A 16,345-nucleotide genomic window follows, 5' to 3' on the forward strand; every position below is an offset into this window, starting at 1 on the left:
GAACCACCAGATGGAATACCTCTCTCTCTCTCTCTGCCTCTGCATCTCTGTAACTTTGCCTTTCAAATAAATAATGAAGTCTGAAAAAAAAACCAGGAAATCACAAAAACAAGCAAAAAAAGAGCTAAAAGATTAATACTGACTTTTTTTTCTTTTGCCTTTCCACCTTAAGAATAGTGATGCTTTTTCAGATAGTGGATGCTTTGTGTAATAGGATAAAATCAAATAAAAAAGGAAAAACTCTTTAGCATGTCTGAGAGTATAGTGTATAGTATATGGAGTGCGTATAAATGATAGTGAGGTAAATCATGGATATTTTCAATTTCTTTCATCTTGTTACTAGGGTACTTTTTGGAAGCTCTAGCTACTGTAGCTAAAGGGAGTGTTAAAATTCTTGTATTAGTCACTATGAATGGGTTTTTGGAACTTTTTCCATAGTCTTTGTGATTGGAAAACTATGAGGCAGGTATCACAAGTTCATGTGAGTTTTGAGCAGTGAAATGTGAAACTGAATCTTAGCTCGCACATGTGGGTCACTCAATTATCTGTGTGATTTGCTTATAATAATAAATGGCAGCTGTCATTAGAAGAATTTCTGTTTCAGGGGTTCCTATTTCTCTAATAATTTTGCTTCTGTTATTTTTGCTTGTTCTAGTAATTGCAAAATTTATACAACAACATCCTTTTGGATATTTTCTCTTTTCAGTGGTTCTTCAAAATGCAGGGTGCCTTTTATACTTGTTATATTGAGTGACCTCTCTCTTTGTCTGAATATTTCCTTACAGAATAGCTCATAAGGGATAATGTGTAATTAGTTTTATATCCATTACTATGTTAGTCACACTTAGTAGATGGTAAGCTCAAAATTCAGCATTTTTAAAAGTAATTTTTCCTTCTGGAGTTTGCATTGTGAAATAAATTTTATCAGCTATAAAGATAGTCAAGTATCAATTTTCTCTTGGTTATATTGATAAATTATGCTTTCAAATGATACACAGTCCTTGTATTGCTAGAGCAAACCCCATTAAATAACTTGATTGCTTATTAGGGCACCGTAAATGTATTCTTTCAATACACTTTGAACTGAGGCATGGTGTTCTAGTACACTAAAACCTCATTTATTTACTATACTCTTGGATGAAACTTGGATTAGTTTTGTAATTTTTTCTACTATATGTGTCAGTAAAGTTTTAAAACTTTCAAATGAATGCCTTGTATTATGGTGTAGTTCGAAGACTGTGGAATGAAAGTAAGGCTGAAAACTCCTTGTTTATATATGAATCAAGATTAAAATATTTTAAAATATTTTACTTTAAAATATTTCTTTAAAATATTTTCCAGGTTTTTAAGTAATGATTATCAGAAGTAATTCTAGATGAGTCACACTAACAAATATTTATTAGCTTCCATGGGGAAACACAAAATACATTTATCACCTTCAAGTGATTATAGACTTATTGGAGATACAAATGTACCCATGTAAAATAATTTTAAAAAGGATTTCCTGAGCAATATATTTGAAAGTCAAAACATTTCTACCACATACCTATATGTCATAAGTCAAATAATTTCCCTGGTAACATAAAACTTAATTTGTAAATGACCTTCTGTATGTGAAAAAAAATTATACCTAGATCCTCTTGTTTTTGAGAGTTTTCTAACAAATTTGCACCTATTAGACATGACCAATGGCTAGAGCATCAGTAATCTGAGTGGGAAGGGGACCATCTCAGGTTTGCTGAATTTTCCTCCCATTTGGTATGAAGGTGGTAAAGATAGATGGAGTGAGACAGTGAGGCAGCATCTCAGTAGAGGCAGTATATTGGAGACCACATGACTGTCAGGAGGATGCCGAGTAGCATTTAGAGAAATGGAGTGTTGGGGCAGGGCTGGGAGAACAATATAGGGACAGCTGGGAGTAGTTGAGGACAAGGGTGGTTTTTGGAGTTGAATATGTGGTTTCAAGTGAGATGATCAGCGCTCTGCCTCAGCTCCATCCTGTTGTCATTCTTATGAATCACCTGAAGCTTGTGCGCAAACAGGCTGCCTATGGGTCACACATGCTTGCCTGAATCTAAATTCTGGATCGATTGTCATCATTCAAAACTGAGCAGTGACTACTGAAACTTTAGCTTCCTTTCTTACACAAATCTGACAATCTTCAGCATATTCTCATGTCAAAAATCATCTGGAGTTTTAAATAGTGGCTGTCTCTTAGATGGAACACTTGCTCTGGGGTCTACCACAGTTCCTACCACACCCTGTTTTAAACACAAACTAAAAAGAGAATGTATAGGGGTGGCTGTTTGGCGAAGCAGTGAAGACACCACCTGTGATGTCTGCATCCCGTATTGGAGTGCCCGGGGTTAAGTCCCAGTTCTGTTTCATTGGAGCTTTCACTTAACACACATACTAGGAGGTGATGGGTCCCACCAATTTATTTTTATTTCTTTGAAAGAAGCACACAGAGAGAGAGAGAGAGAGAGAGAGAGAAACACAGGCTTGAGTTCTTCCATCTGTTGCTTCACTTCTCAAATGCTTGTAAGAGCTAGGGCTAGGTGGGTCCAAAATCAGGAGTCAAGATCTCTCTCTCTGTCTCCCACATGGGTGGCAGCAGCGCAACTACTTGAGCCATCACCGATGTATCCTAGAACATGCTAATGTGAGAAGCTGGAATTAGAATTAGAGCCGGGCTTCAAACCCAGGCACTTTGACAAGAAATACAGGCGTCCTAAGTGGTATCTCAGTCAATGCGTCAAATGCCTGCCCATAAATCCAAACTGTTGATTCAGTTATGTTATCTGTCTGAATCTTGAGTTTTTAACCTTTGACTTAGGGGTGTCTGCTCATTGCATTTATGAAATGCGCAGAGCTGGGAGGGGTTGTGATTTCTTTCATTACAACTTTGGGAACAGATTGTCTCAGAGAGATGAAAGAAAGGACTCAAGAAGACACCATATTACCATTTTGGACAAATACTGCTTTTATTTTCATATTTATTTTTCATAAAGTTACCAGAAAGAAAACGTTGTTTGTATTATCCTGAACTGAGTCTTGATGAGGTTAAAGACTTACTTAAGGTTGCAAAGCTAAAGTTGTCAGTCAGAATTTAAAACCACATGTACTCCCATGCCAGGCTCCCAAATCAAGCTTTTCCTGATCTGCTAGAAACAAATGTTATAACTGGCCTTTGTTCCAGAAACTGTACACTGACAGGCTTACAGAAGTCTTAGCTTGATAATAGTATAGGTGATAAAGACAGAATGATAGTAAGATTAAACTTATTGCTTCAGCTCATATTCCATACTTCTATAAAAAATAACTGGCTTGATATTGGTCTGCATTCATCAATGGACTGTATCTATTAAGAGAGAATGGTAAGTGAACTGTTTCATATGTTTAACCTATTAGATTCCTAGTCACCATGATTGATAGCATAGGGACAGAATAGAAATTGTTCAGGAAAGAGTGATAAGGGTGGTGGAAATATTCAAGATCAAGGAGCTAATGAAAGAATGGAAGTACATCAAGATTAATGTCTTAGTTCAAGATTTGTAGATTGATAAATTGAATCAATGTAAATTGATTTAAGCAAAAATAGGAATTTATTTGCAAAGGTAGCTGAAATGTCCAGGGATATACTAGCTGGACCTGGGAGCTCAAATACTTTTGTTAGGCATGGATAACACCAAGCTTGGTCAGAGGGTAGATGACTCTCAAGTCTTGAGTATGAAGACAACAGTGAAAGTGGGAGAAAATGAAAATGCAGAGGTTGGTGGGCCAGAGACAAGGAGTTTTGAGATGAGATTAAGGAGTCTGGATTTTTTTATAAGTATGGAAAACCCTTGCAGGGTTCCTTCAGGGGTGTGATCTTTGGGTGCATGATTTAAATAAAAATTTGAAATACCATATGATACTGATGAGAGTCTTAGTTTGTCTCTCTCCTGGGCCCCCACTTTCTCTCTTGCTTTGTCTCTCCTTTTCTGCACTGCTTTACTTCTACTTTTTTTTTCCTTTCTGTGATCCTGGTGCTAAGAAGTTGTTTGTAACTGAACTGACTTAATTACTTCCTAAATACGGAATGTGGGGGCAGGTGTTTGGTACAGTGGTTGAGATGCAGTTTGAGACACCTGCATTCCATATCAGAATGCCTCAGTTTAAATCCTGGTTCTGCTTCTGATTTTAACTTCCTGATAATGTGCGCACTGGGAGGCCTCAGTTGACGTCTCAAACACTTGGTTACCTGCCACCACAAGGGAGATTTGGATGCAGTTCTGAGCTCCTGACTGCAGCCTGGATGTTGTGGTTATTTTGGGAGTGAACCAGCAGAGGGAATCCATCAATCTCTCTCTCTTCTCTTTCTCTCTCTTTCTCTCTCCTTCTCTCTCTCTCTCTCTCTCTCTCTCTCTCTCTCCAAATACTTAAAAACAAATACATAACATTTTATAGATGTGTAATGTGGATACTACAAAAATGTTGTGAGTATACTACTAGTATTACTATAACACAGTCCTGACCTCTTTTATATGAACCCCATCATGTTTTTTTTTAAGATGTATTTATTTATTGGAAAGGCAGAGTTTACAGAATGAGGGGGAGGCAGGCAGGCAGGCAGAGAGAGAGAGAGATTCTGTATGCTGGTTGTTCCCCAAATGGCTGCAATGGCCAGAGCTGGACCAGTCCAAAGCAAGGAGCCAGGAGCTTCTTTCGGGTTTACCATGTGGGTGGCAGGGGTCCAGGTGCTTGGGCCATCTTCCACTGCTTTCCCAGGCATTTTAGGGAGTTGAATCAGAAGTGGAGCATCCAGGACTTAAATCGGCATCGCCCCCAAAGGGGAAGCCAGTGTTGCAGGCTGCAGCTTTACCTGCTTCATTATGATGCCAGCCCCAATCCCATGGTATTTGCATCTTCTTGCTTATTAAGAGCCTTCTGAGTAGATGAAAAGCTCCAAGAGAAGGTATGTCTCATTACTAGTCACTTACTTGCTCTCTGGCAATAAATATTCAACACAGGTTTTCTGAAGTTTTTATTTAAAAGTTTTTAAAAATTGAGAAGCAGAGAGCAAGAGTGATGTGGGGAGAGAGCGAGCGCCTCCCTGCTGAGTCCCCGCACTGCAAACACCGGAGGCAGCCTCAGTGGGGTGAGACTGAATCTGGGAACCAGAGGCTCAGGCCAGGTCTCCCACATGGGCTGTAGGAAGCCAAGTGCTGAGGCCCTCACTGCTGCCTCCCAGAGTGGTCAGCTGTGTCAAGTGGGAGTCAGGAGCCAGAGTGGGCATCAAACCCTGGCACTCTGATGCAAGACATGGGAATCTTAGCTGCTGGTTAAATGCTCACCCCTCACGACAATTTTTCAATGAGAGCATGCAGTCTGGAGAAGAAATTGCATGTTTGTATTTCCTGATGTTTTCGGTCCATTTTAATTTGCCCTCGATTTCCATAGTTCTATGCCCCCATTCTATCTGTACTTTCTCTGATATTTGGATTCCATCATGAGAATCTAATCTATGGAAAATAAGCATGACATGTAACCCAGGAATTTGCCATCTCATGGAAGCAAGGTGCTCACATAAATAATTGATTATACAGATGAGAGCTTTGAGAGTTAAGGCTTTGGCTGGGGGAAAATAGTTCAGAAAACTAGTCCATATTCTGGAGTTCAACTAACTTTATTAATATTCAGCTTGACATATTAGTCCATTGTCTATTGATATGTTTTTGTGTGGAGATGCAGAAACAAAATTGGAAAGTGACAAGTATTCTCTCTCTCTCTCTCACACACACACACACACATGCACTCGCGCACACACACACATACACACATACATTTAGGTAAAAGTGATTTCATGGAAAATGAAGATGAATGCATGGCCTTCTGTAGCTTCTTCCTACTTGAAGGGAATACAAATAAATTAGAATTTCCTCTGTCCTTCAACATTTATAAACAGAACTCACCAGAACTTTTTTTGTGTGTGGTTGATAATTTAAAAAGTCTTAACTGACAGCTTTTTTAATAACTAAGAAGTAGATGGTTTCAAACTATGTTCTTTGGTGAGGATCAAGAATAACAATATTCTAAATTTCAAGTTAATATAAGATCCATGTGTTATAATTTTTTTTAAAAGCAAGAGGTTAAGGTTGATAGCAAGCGTTTAAATATGAATCCTAGCTAAGACTCTGAGAAATGGAGAGTGATGGGTACTTCATTTTTAAAAGTCTTGAAATGAAAAATCAATGTGTCAGTCAAATACTTCAAATTGAAGAAGGAATGAGAGAAAATGGCTTTAAAAAAGTTGAAAGGGCACTGATTTACCTGCAAAATATTAAATTGAGAGAGGAAAAAAGTATCTTTCTTAGTTCTTGATCAAATGTGTAAAAAGATACTTTCAGTCATAAGATTAAATTTATGATTATACTCATGGAACCTATAACTTTTAATTTCCCAGTAGAAAAATATTTTGGAACACAGATTATGTAAATACTGTCAGGAAATTTTGAACCTTCTGTTCATTTCAACACCATTTAATTTAGGCCAAAGTTATTGAATTCATTAATATACTACATTGTTTTTCACTAACACTGCCTCTGCTCTGAATAAAATTTCCAATATTTAATGCATGATACTTTAAAGTATGAAATATTATGCTTTTCCCCCCTTTTACATGGGTGGATAAATTCCCCAATGAGGAAGAAAAATTCCCTTTCCCAAATTAGAAGAACATGGGGTATTTTGAACAATTTTATGAGAATAAAACCTCATTGAAATAACATTTCTATTAAGATGTAACTTTTAAATTTTATAAATGGGAATAGGAAATCTAAATAGCCTAATAGGTTTGAATGAAAGAAATGATCAGTTAATAACCATGTTAATCTAATAGCTCATTTTCTAAAGTCTTTTACTCATATTTCTAAGCCCTAATAGGGTGACAACATTTAACTGCATTGCTGAAAATCCCTAGAAGCCAGAGCCTGTGTCTTTTTCACCATTATTGTCTCACCAGAGTGCAGTGAATGATACTTTTTAGATTCTCAAATATTTGTTGAAGCAATGAGAGAAAGAGTGTGTTATGTCCTGAAAAGTTTTGTTTTTCCCAACTGTCTTGAGTTTGGAGCATGCCAGGGCAATCACTGGACTTGCTTGTTACACGTTTCCTTTCCTGTTGTCCTTAGAAATGATTCCAAATCTTCTTTTCTGTCCTCAAGCTCTTTGATAAATTTCACTCGCTTCATTCACAGCAGAAAAGCTCAACTTGCATTTTAAACTGAAAATTGAAGTGGCTGTCTCCACACTGATTTCCTCAACTGCCGGCACCCAGAACCTGACATCCGTAATCTCTGCCACCTCCATTCTCACGGAGTGAGAGCTTTCCCCTCCTCCTCACATACAGTTCCCCCTCTAATCTTCTGGATCTCAATTCCTTGTGTCTGCTCCCAAAACATGGTTCATCAATGCTTCCTCAGCTCCAGCCTCATTGTCTTTAATGACATTTTATTCTGATCTTAAAAATGAGTTTTCTGCTACAGGGCAGCAAGCAAGGAAACCCAGCCAAATCGACCAGCCAACCAAATAATGTTGATAAGAATAATAACAACAATAAATGGCCATACTATTTTAAAAATATACTTATTTATCTAAATGGCATTGAGAGATAGAGGGAGAGTGAGCAGGTGTACTTCCATGTGCTGGTTCACTCCCCAAATGCCAGCAAGAGTTGGGACTGGGCCAAGCCAAAGCTAGAAGCCCAGAACTCCATCTGGTTCTCCCATGTGGATTGGAGGGATCCAAGCACTTCAGTCATTCCCCAATACCTGCTGCCTCCCGGAGTATGCATTAGCAAGAAGCTGGATAAGTAGCTGTGGGGGAACTCAAACTCAAATCCACTGGTTTGGGATGTAGGAGTCTTACCCATTGAGCCAGATGCCCACATCATGAATACCCTATTTTGACTCAAACTGTCCTTGAGATTCTAGCATAGCTTTAGAAATATGCAACTCTTTTTGCCTTCTCATTTGAGATTGTTAAATATGTAATTACTAACATATTGCCAAGCTATGTGAAGTAGGTCTAGAGTAAGGTACAATAGAGAAAAGCAGTTTCCTTATATAGTCGGGAAATCGGTGAACATCACTGGTTCATATGAGGAATAAAATAATTTGATAAAGAGTGTGGGGAGCAACTGGGAGCAACTCAGACTAGACTGTTACTCGAATTAAGACTTATTCTATGCATCTGCTCTCCCACAATATGGCGCTGGGAGAGGAGGAAACAGCTTCTACACAGCTGCCTCCAGTTCAACCAATAAACAGCAGGACCTGCTCCTGATTGGAGGAGAGCAGCGTACTCGGCGTGTGGGTAGCAGAGTTGGGATTGGTGGAAGAGGACTATAAAGGAGGAGAGAGACGGCATGCACGAGGAACATCTATCTGAAGGAACACCTGTGCAGCCCCCGAGAGAGCCGGCCGGCGGTGTGCCGCTCCCCCACGGAAGTGGGGAAAGTGGCAGGGGGAACCGCCCTTCCACGGAGGTGGAAGGGTCGGTAGCCAACCCGGGAAGAACCAGCAGCAAACCCGGGGAGGGCCGAGCAGACAAAAGAACAGCGCAGGGTCCTGTGTCGTTCCTCCACGAAGAGGGGGAGCGACATAATGGTGCCGTGACTCGGATATGAAGCCTAGGCAGGGTTTAGTGTCGTTCCTCCATGAAGAGGGGGAGCGACAAAGAGAATATTGGTGTTCTTTACCTTTGGGATCAGTATTTAGTGAGCAAAATGATTCATCTAGAATGTTCAAAAATAGCAGGTAAATGTTTTAAAAATATTCATAAAAGTGGGCAAGGATGGATGTATCATCAGGTTTGAGTACACATGTGGAAAAATATCAAACGATGAAGATTAGAATTAAAACCATGACCTTTCAAATGGCCTCAAAACTTTTCTAAAACATAGCCATTCACACCCATAGGGAAATGGGGAGATTTGCATTGTCCTGTATTTGTCTTCTAGTCAAGATTGCTGCAGGGCCGGTTGTTGCTTAGTATGGACTTGATGGACTAAGAGATGAACAAAGGAGCTCATAAAGCAAGGAGACTGCTCAAGAGTTTCCTCTGTGTGCTGAGTGTTAAAATGTGGTCTCTTTGGAAAAAGAAGTAAATAGTTACGTGACAACTTTATCTCATAGAAGATATTAATCCTGACCCAAGACACTTTCTTGGTGTTATCCATGTGTGGAGACAAAAACAGAATCTCAATCAAAATCATTTCAGAGTAATTCAAATTCCTTTGGTTTCCCAAACTCAAAAAAGGTTTTTGCAATATTCTATTAGGTTTAGAATTAAATATGTAAAATGAGTGTACTAAGATCTGCCTCAAATTTTTTTCTGTTTGAAAATTGACAGGGCCGGCGCCGCGGCTCACTAGGCTAATCCTCCGCCTAGCGGCGCCAGCACACCGGGTTCTAGTCCCGGTTGGGGCGCCGGATTCTGTCCCGGTTGCCCCTCTTCCAGGCCAGCTCTCTGCTGTGGCCAGGGAGTGCAGTGGAGGATGGCCCAGGTGCTTGGGCCCTGTACCCCATGGGAGACCAGGAAAAGCACCTGGCTCCTGGCTCCTGCCACCGGATCAGCGCGGTGCGCCGGCCGCAGCCCGCCGGCCGTGGCGGCCATTGGAGGGTGAACCAACGGTAAAGGAAGACCTTCCTCTCTGTCTCTCTCTCTCACTGTCCACTCTGCCTGTCAAAAAAAAAATTGACAAAAATTAGCTATTTTTTACAAAAATTTATTTAGGAAGACTGAGTTACAGATGGAATGGGAGGGACAGAGAGAAAATTACCTCTACCTGCTGGTTCATTCTCCAAATGGCCACAGTGGCCAGTGCTGGGCCAGGCAGCAGCCAGGAACCTGCCACTCCTTTAGAGTCTCCCAGGTGAGTGGCTTGGGCCATCTTCCACTGCCTTCCCAAGCATATTAGCAGAGAGCTGGATTGGAAGTGGAGCTGCCAGAAGTGGAACTGGTATTCCTTCGAGATGCCCACTTTGCAGGTCGCAGCTTAGCCTGCTGTGCCACAACACTGGCCCCCAGTGTTGCTATAGTTGTTAGCTATTTTAGAGATTAAGTATTGTGTAACATATTCCTTACATGACCACACAGTTTGTGATGTTGTATTTGTATGAGCTAGACGCACTTTGTCAGGTAGGCCTCCTCTCTTCCCACCTCACACAACTGTGAGACTCTCAAACTTTGCCATGAACTTTTTAGTGGATAATTTCCTGCATTTCAGGGGCTGTGCTTTATTTGACTTCTCCACACTTTGGTCACCACTAATTTCTTTGCCTATTAGTTTCTCTCCCTTTTTCCATCTCTTCCCTTTTAGCTACTGTGGGAAAACAGGTTATTATCCTCATCCTTAAGGAAATCACATTGTTATTAATCAGTTGCTTTGTAATTATGTTTTGCTTTGTCACTGTTATGAGAATAGAGTCTGTATCTTACTCATTTATGGCTGACATTGTACGTGACAAAGTATATGCTAGGTAAATTTGAATTTTGTTGGATATTGATTTCTTACACATTATCTCTAAATTCAAAGGGAATAGGAAATGTAGCCGTCAGCTGGGAGCATTGTCTAAAGAACAATATTTCCCCAACTAATACATACACCTGTTCTGCATTTAAAATTATAATAAAAGAGAAAATGCATGAATAAATTATTCAAAAAAGGAAGAAAATGTGAGAATGTTCCATCTCACACGTGGTCAGTGAATACAAACTAAAATGTTTGGTCAATTAAATGTTCAGAAATTAATGTCTAGAGTAGTGTGATAGTTTGTCAGAATGAGTACTCTCATGCATTCTTGGTGTTATTCTAAATAATAATTTTGGAATAATCATTAAAATTAAAGTAATCCATTTTATTTGACAATTCCACAATTTAATGAGCAGCATAAAATTACCACAATGCAATGATATTTAAGGATGGCTACTGTATCATTGTCAGTAATAGCTGAAATACAAGAGTTAAAAAGCCTCAGTGTTAATTCATGGGAGAATGGCCAAGTAAGTGTGATATATCCAAATTATACAGTTACAGAAAGTGAAAAAGAACATTAAGATATATAAGAACGTATACTTTTATAAGTGAAAATAAAAGATGAAAACAAAACATAGCGATCTTTTCTAATATTTTTAAGCTAATAAAAAGAAAGCCAGAGGTTTAGAAGCTAAACCAGCTAAAACCAAGAACTAGTAACTTAGAGCAGTGTCCAAGCTGCGATTTGTATGTAGGGGAGGAAGTGAACTCTCCAGGCAAGCATAGAATTGTGCATTCGTTCACTCCTCAAACGATGGCGTGCTCACACCTCAGGCCAGAGATTCATGTGTTCACTCCAGTCTGGGAACAGCTGTGAGGAGCAAGAAGGAAGAGTAGGAGCCTCAGTGATGGTTCACTTCTTGTCCCCTTCTTCTCTCAGCTCCCCATGTACGGTAAACCACGTCTTAGGATACATTTTGAGCTGTTTCAGTTAAAGTTGACTTGTGTTTGGATATTTTCTGTCTTATTTATTCAAGTAGCAGCCCCGATTGTAAACTCCAAAAGAAAAACAGGCTGCAAACAGATATGACAGAGTATCTGCAAATTTTTGTTATCACTATCTTACCTCTTATGGTAAACTAGGGTGGATGTTAATATAATGTTTGTATAGTCAACTGAAGTGAGTTAGTGAGTCTCTTATTCAGATCATTTATAAAACTACTTCTTTTTGAAATATCTAAATGCTTGAGACAAAACTTGTTTTTAATCCGGATTTTCCAGATAATTTCCTTGATTCCTTGTTACCTATGAAACATAATCTAGGTCTTTCTTACAGTAGGCAGATGCTCATCGGCCATGTTTTGCTGTGAAAATCAAGGGAAAAGGTAATGATATGAGGTGGCAAATAGCCTTGAAAAATATGCTTGAAAAGTTATTTTAAGATAGATATACAGTTAGATTATTTTAGCCAATTTTATAGCTGTAGAGATCTGATTTGGGTAAGACCTTCTTGGTGTTCTGATGACCTGTGACCAATGACAGGAGTATGGAATAGGGTAAAATTTCTGTGTCAAGTCATCTTTTTTCTGTAACTAATAGCCACAACATTATGAGTTTTAAAAGCTCCTATAGTCTCATTGAAGCCAAAGAAAGCTCTGTCTATTTCTTTTGAAAGAGGATGTCTATTGAAACTGTTTCAAATTGCTGAATAGCCCGGCTAATCCCACCTGTCTCTAATTGCATACTCTGAAAGTTACTTTTCTCACTATGGTAAGCCTTCCAACTATTTTTCAGAGAGCAGTACTTACATCAGGAGTGAATTGACCCTTCCTTAATAGTAGAACCATGGCTGAAATGTGTCTCATTGTGGATACCCTTGATTCAGTTAAAATCTAGTATTCCTCTCAGTGATTCAGGATTCAAATATGTCAGTAGTAAAGAAAGAGAACTTGCTGTTCAGAGGGGGATATCCAGTTACTTTTCTGGTGCCTTATGTTTCTAAAGAAGACAAATGTGAGATTATACGAGTCATGTTTTTCTTATGATGTTGATCCTAGTCTCTTATCTAAGTTCTTTCATAACTAATTTTATTGTTATTAAAATTTAAAATTCATACTTTAGCACCACTGAATACATATTTATTCTCCGACTTTAGGTACTAATCTATACCTGATTCAAAATTATGGAGCTAAAATGACTGAAATAAAATATAGTTGTAGTGTGCTATATTACTTTTAACATTTTGTTCTTTGGACCCCTTTCTTTTGTCTGATATTTTGTTAATTATTTGATTTGCATTCCTTTTCTGAAGTGACATTTTAAATATTTTAAAGATTTGGATTCAAAGAGAAAAGTGAGCTCTATTTTCTTCTGTTTGACATTCATATATGGTTTTTCATCTAATTTCTATTAAATTAGCAAAGGATAGCATGCATATTCTCAATTTTAGATACTGTTGTTAAGATTTATTATTTATTTATTTGGAGTCATCTGAAGTAAATGCAACTTTTGTACAACCTATGAAAGATGGATTTGTTTGCTAATTCATAATACAATTAAGATTTTGCTAACACTGAAAAATGAGTAGTATTTGGAAACAAACATAATGCAAAGGAATTTTATAATTACTTTGAAATCAGTTTTCCTGGAGATCTGTAAAATTTGGTCAAAGGAAACTCTAGTTATGAACATCTTATTAACATCTGATTGAATTACTGAATAAACTTGAAAACAAAAATTAATTTACTGGTGTATTCTGAATTCATTGTTTTAGTTTTGAAGGATATATAACATCTTTATTCAACTGGATTGATATACCTTTGTATATAAGTTAGACAAAAGCTTATTATAAATTGCTGATTTTTAATATACATGTGATTAAAAAGTATGCAGTAAATTTTAATATAAAAGCAAATTATGAAGGTAATATTCTTTTTTCTCTCAGGGATAGTTCATCACTAAAAACTATTAATGTTACTGAGACATCTTCAGAGTTTTCAGATTTGGACTACAATGCTGAATATAGTGCCTATGTAACAGCTAGCACCAGATTTGGTGCTGGGAAATCAAGAAGTCGTATTATAAGCTTTCGAACACCTGAGGGAGGTGAGTTCTTATGTACCTAAGCTAATTTAAAGCATGGTATACTCAGAAAAAATTATTAAATATAAAAATGTGTTATGCCTAAAATCCGCCATCAGGTGGATGCGGAATTGCTTTTTGGTCACTCTCAAGCTGTGTGATGTTAGGAAAGTTAGTTTATTTCTTTATGCCTGAATGTTCCATCTGTAATATGGAACAATATAAAATCTACTTCAGAGGATCTATATGAGGATTACGTAAATTTGTAGCTGCCCTCAATGCGTAACTTACTGGACACAGAAGCACTTTATTTGCTTACTAAGTGGAACAACATCAAATATATGAAGTCAATTTTCTGTTTGCCTTTGACTTGAACTATTCTATTGCAAAATACTAAATTAAACTATAATTCCACTTTATGTATTCTATTTTGAAAACTTGTTAAAATGTTGTATTCAAATCTATGACAGGGGATATATTTTAGGGCTAGGATGGTATCTTATGAACAAGGAATCCATCTGTCCTCTGCTTGAATGTCATTATGGTAAAGTGTTAAAGGGAAGGCCCCATGTGTCATAAATTTCATTTCTGCCATTTCAGTAGATGTTATTCCTCATTTAAATTTTACTGACAAATAATTGTCACTTTAACTCATAAGATAAAGTCAAAATTCAGGTATTTTAGAGGTTCCGTGGAGCTGCAATACAGTCTTTTTTTAATTTTATTTAAGTTATACAGGTTTCATGTATTTCATATATACAGATTTATGAACCTAGTGATACTACCTTCCCTCCCACCCACGCTCTATCCCTTCACTCTTCCTCAACGGAAGAGACAAGGGCTGTAAACAATCATTGAATCTCGCTCCAACACATTACATTTCAGGTATTCTATTAGTTACCTTGGATCAAGGAAAGCACATGACATGTCTTTCAGGGGCTGGCTTATTTCCCTAAATATACTGGTTTCCAGTTGCGCCCATCTTGTTGCAAAAGTCAGGTTTTCATATAGTTTTTTGTTCATTCCTTGTTTTATAGCACCAAGTGATCCTCCCAAAGATGTTCATTACGTGAATCTCAGTTCTTCATCAATAATTCTCTTTTGGACTCCCCCTTCAAAACCTAATGGGATCATACAATATTATTCTGTGTATTACAGAAATAATTCTGGTACTTTCATGCAGGTAAGACCTGAGTTTTCTACGAGGTTTTATTTTCCATCTTTTAACTTTGTTGATATTCAGGTTTACCGTGTTTACTCACATTGATAATTATGCACAGATATGTTTGAAAAAACTCTAAGTGATTGGGTGGGAAAATGTCACATACATTTAAATTTCTCATCGTTTCAACTTTATGCACATTAACCATGGAACTATCACCTATGCAATATTCACTATGTAATAATGACCCTTTATTCCACTTTTTTTAAAAAAAAAGATTTATTTATTTATTTGAAAGTAAGAGTTACACAGAGAGAGGAGAGGCAGAGAGAGAGAGAGAGGTCTTCCATCTGATGGTTCACTCCCCAACTGGCCCCAATGGCCGGAGGTGCGCCGATCTTAAGCCAGGAGCCAGGAGCTTCTTCCAGGTCTCCCACGTGGTTGCAAGGGCCCAAGGACTTGAACCATCTTCTACTGCTTTCCCAGGCTATAACAGAAAGCTGGATCGGAAGTGGAGCAGCCAGGTTTTGAACTGGTGCCCATGTGGGATGCCGACGCTTCAGGCCAGGGCATTAACCAGCTGCACCACAGTGCTAGCCCCTATTCCACTTCTTCCAAGAAGTATTGCTGCTCTCATTTGCACTCAAAATTAATTCTCAGATTTTTTCCATTTTGTTTATAGACAATATAAATAGTCTTATGATCTGAATGTGTTTTTCTGCAATTTAAAAATATAAGAATTATTATTATCACTTAGTATCAGATATAATGAAGACCAATAGGAATGTGATTATTTAGTTAGTAAGATATGAGGTTCTAGGCTTTCATAGTTTGCAGATGGGAACTTTGTAGGATCTGAATGGTTAAGGTTATGAAAATAACTAACATGCATTTAATTTAGAGATACATTTTCAGCTTTTCACAGAATTATATTCTTTCTCCAAATTAAATGTTTCACAGAACTCTAACAGATGAAAAGATAAAATTGGAGTGACTGTGACTGAATCAGAGATGGGAAGAGTCACAACATAATTTGGAAAACCAATTTAGAAGACATGCTGCAATTTAGAGACTGCATACCTTGCTAGAAGAAATTATTGATTGCCAGTAGTTAGGACTTTGGCAATTTATTTAAAGATTCACTTATTGAAAGGCAGAGCTATTGAGACGGAGAGGCAAAGAGAGAGAGAGAAATCTTCCATCCACTAGTTCACTCCCCAGTGGCCACAACAGCCAGGGTTGGGCCAGGCAAAACCCAGGAGCCAGGAGGTTCATCCACGTCTCTCACATGGATGCAGGGGCCTGAGTACTTGGCCCATCCTCAGATGTTTTCCCCTGTACACTAGAAGGGCGCTGGATCGGAAGTAGAGCAGCCAGGACTTGAACTGCAACCCTTGTGGGATGCTGGCACTGTAAGTGGAGGCTTAACCCACCATGCCATAGCACAGGCTCTGACCATTCTTATTTCTTTGAATTCTTTTTAAGGAAAAAGAGAAGAGATCTTAGTAATTCTGAGTTGCCTACACCCACCTGTGACGGCACACCAAGTTGAGTCACTGAAGTTACTTGTCAGAAGTGAGAAT

The 16,345-nt window shown here is 38.2% G+C and overlaps 1 protein-coding gene and 1 long non-coding RNA gene across 3 annotated transcripts in view; one reads left to right on the forward strand and one right to left on the reverse strand.

Annotated features, from left to right (window-relative positions):
- Positions 1–16,345, forward strand: part of PTPRQ (protein tyrosine phosphatase receptor type Q) — a 226,715-nt gene that overhangs the window by 54,946 nt on the left and 155,424 nt on the right. For both annotated transcript variants that reach the window (XM_089307499.1, XM_089307498.1), the window contains 2 exons: positions 13,464–13,624; positions 14,638–14,783. In XM_089307499.1, the coding sequence (XP_089163625.1) occupies positions 13,464–13,624; positions 14,638–14,783 (307 nt within the window). The remainder of the gene's footprint in view (positions 1–13,463; positions 13,625–14,637; positions 14,784–16,345) is intronic.
- Positions 15,023–16,345, reverse strand: part of LOC149123551 (uncharacterized) — a 203,075-nt gene continuing 201,752 nt past the window's right edge. Inside the window, exon 4 of the long non-coding RNA XR_016216209.1 lies at positions 15,023–15,480. This is a non-coding gene — a long non-coding RNA (uncharacterized LOC149123551). The remainder of the gene's footprint in view (positions 15,481–16,345) is intronic.

Source organism: Oryctolagus cuniculus, chromosome 11 (assembly GCF_051225735.1).
Source record: "Oryctolagus cuniculus isolate XC-2025 breed Fujian yellow rabbit chromosome 11, ASM5122573v1, whole genome shotgun sequence".
In the NCBI taxonomy this organism is placed as follows: domain Eukaryota; kingdom Metazoa; phylum Chordata; class Mammalia; order Lagomorpha; family Leporidae; genus Oryctolagus; species Oryctolagus cuniculus.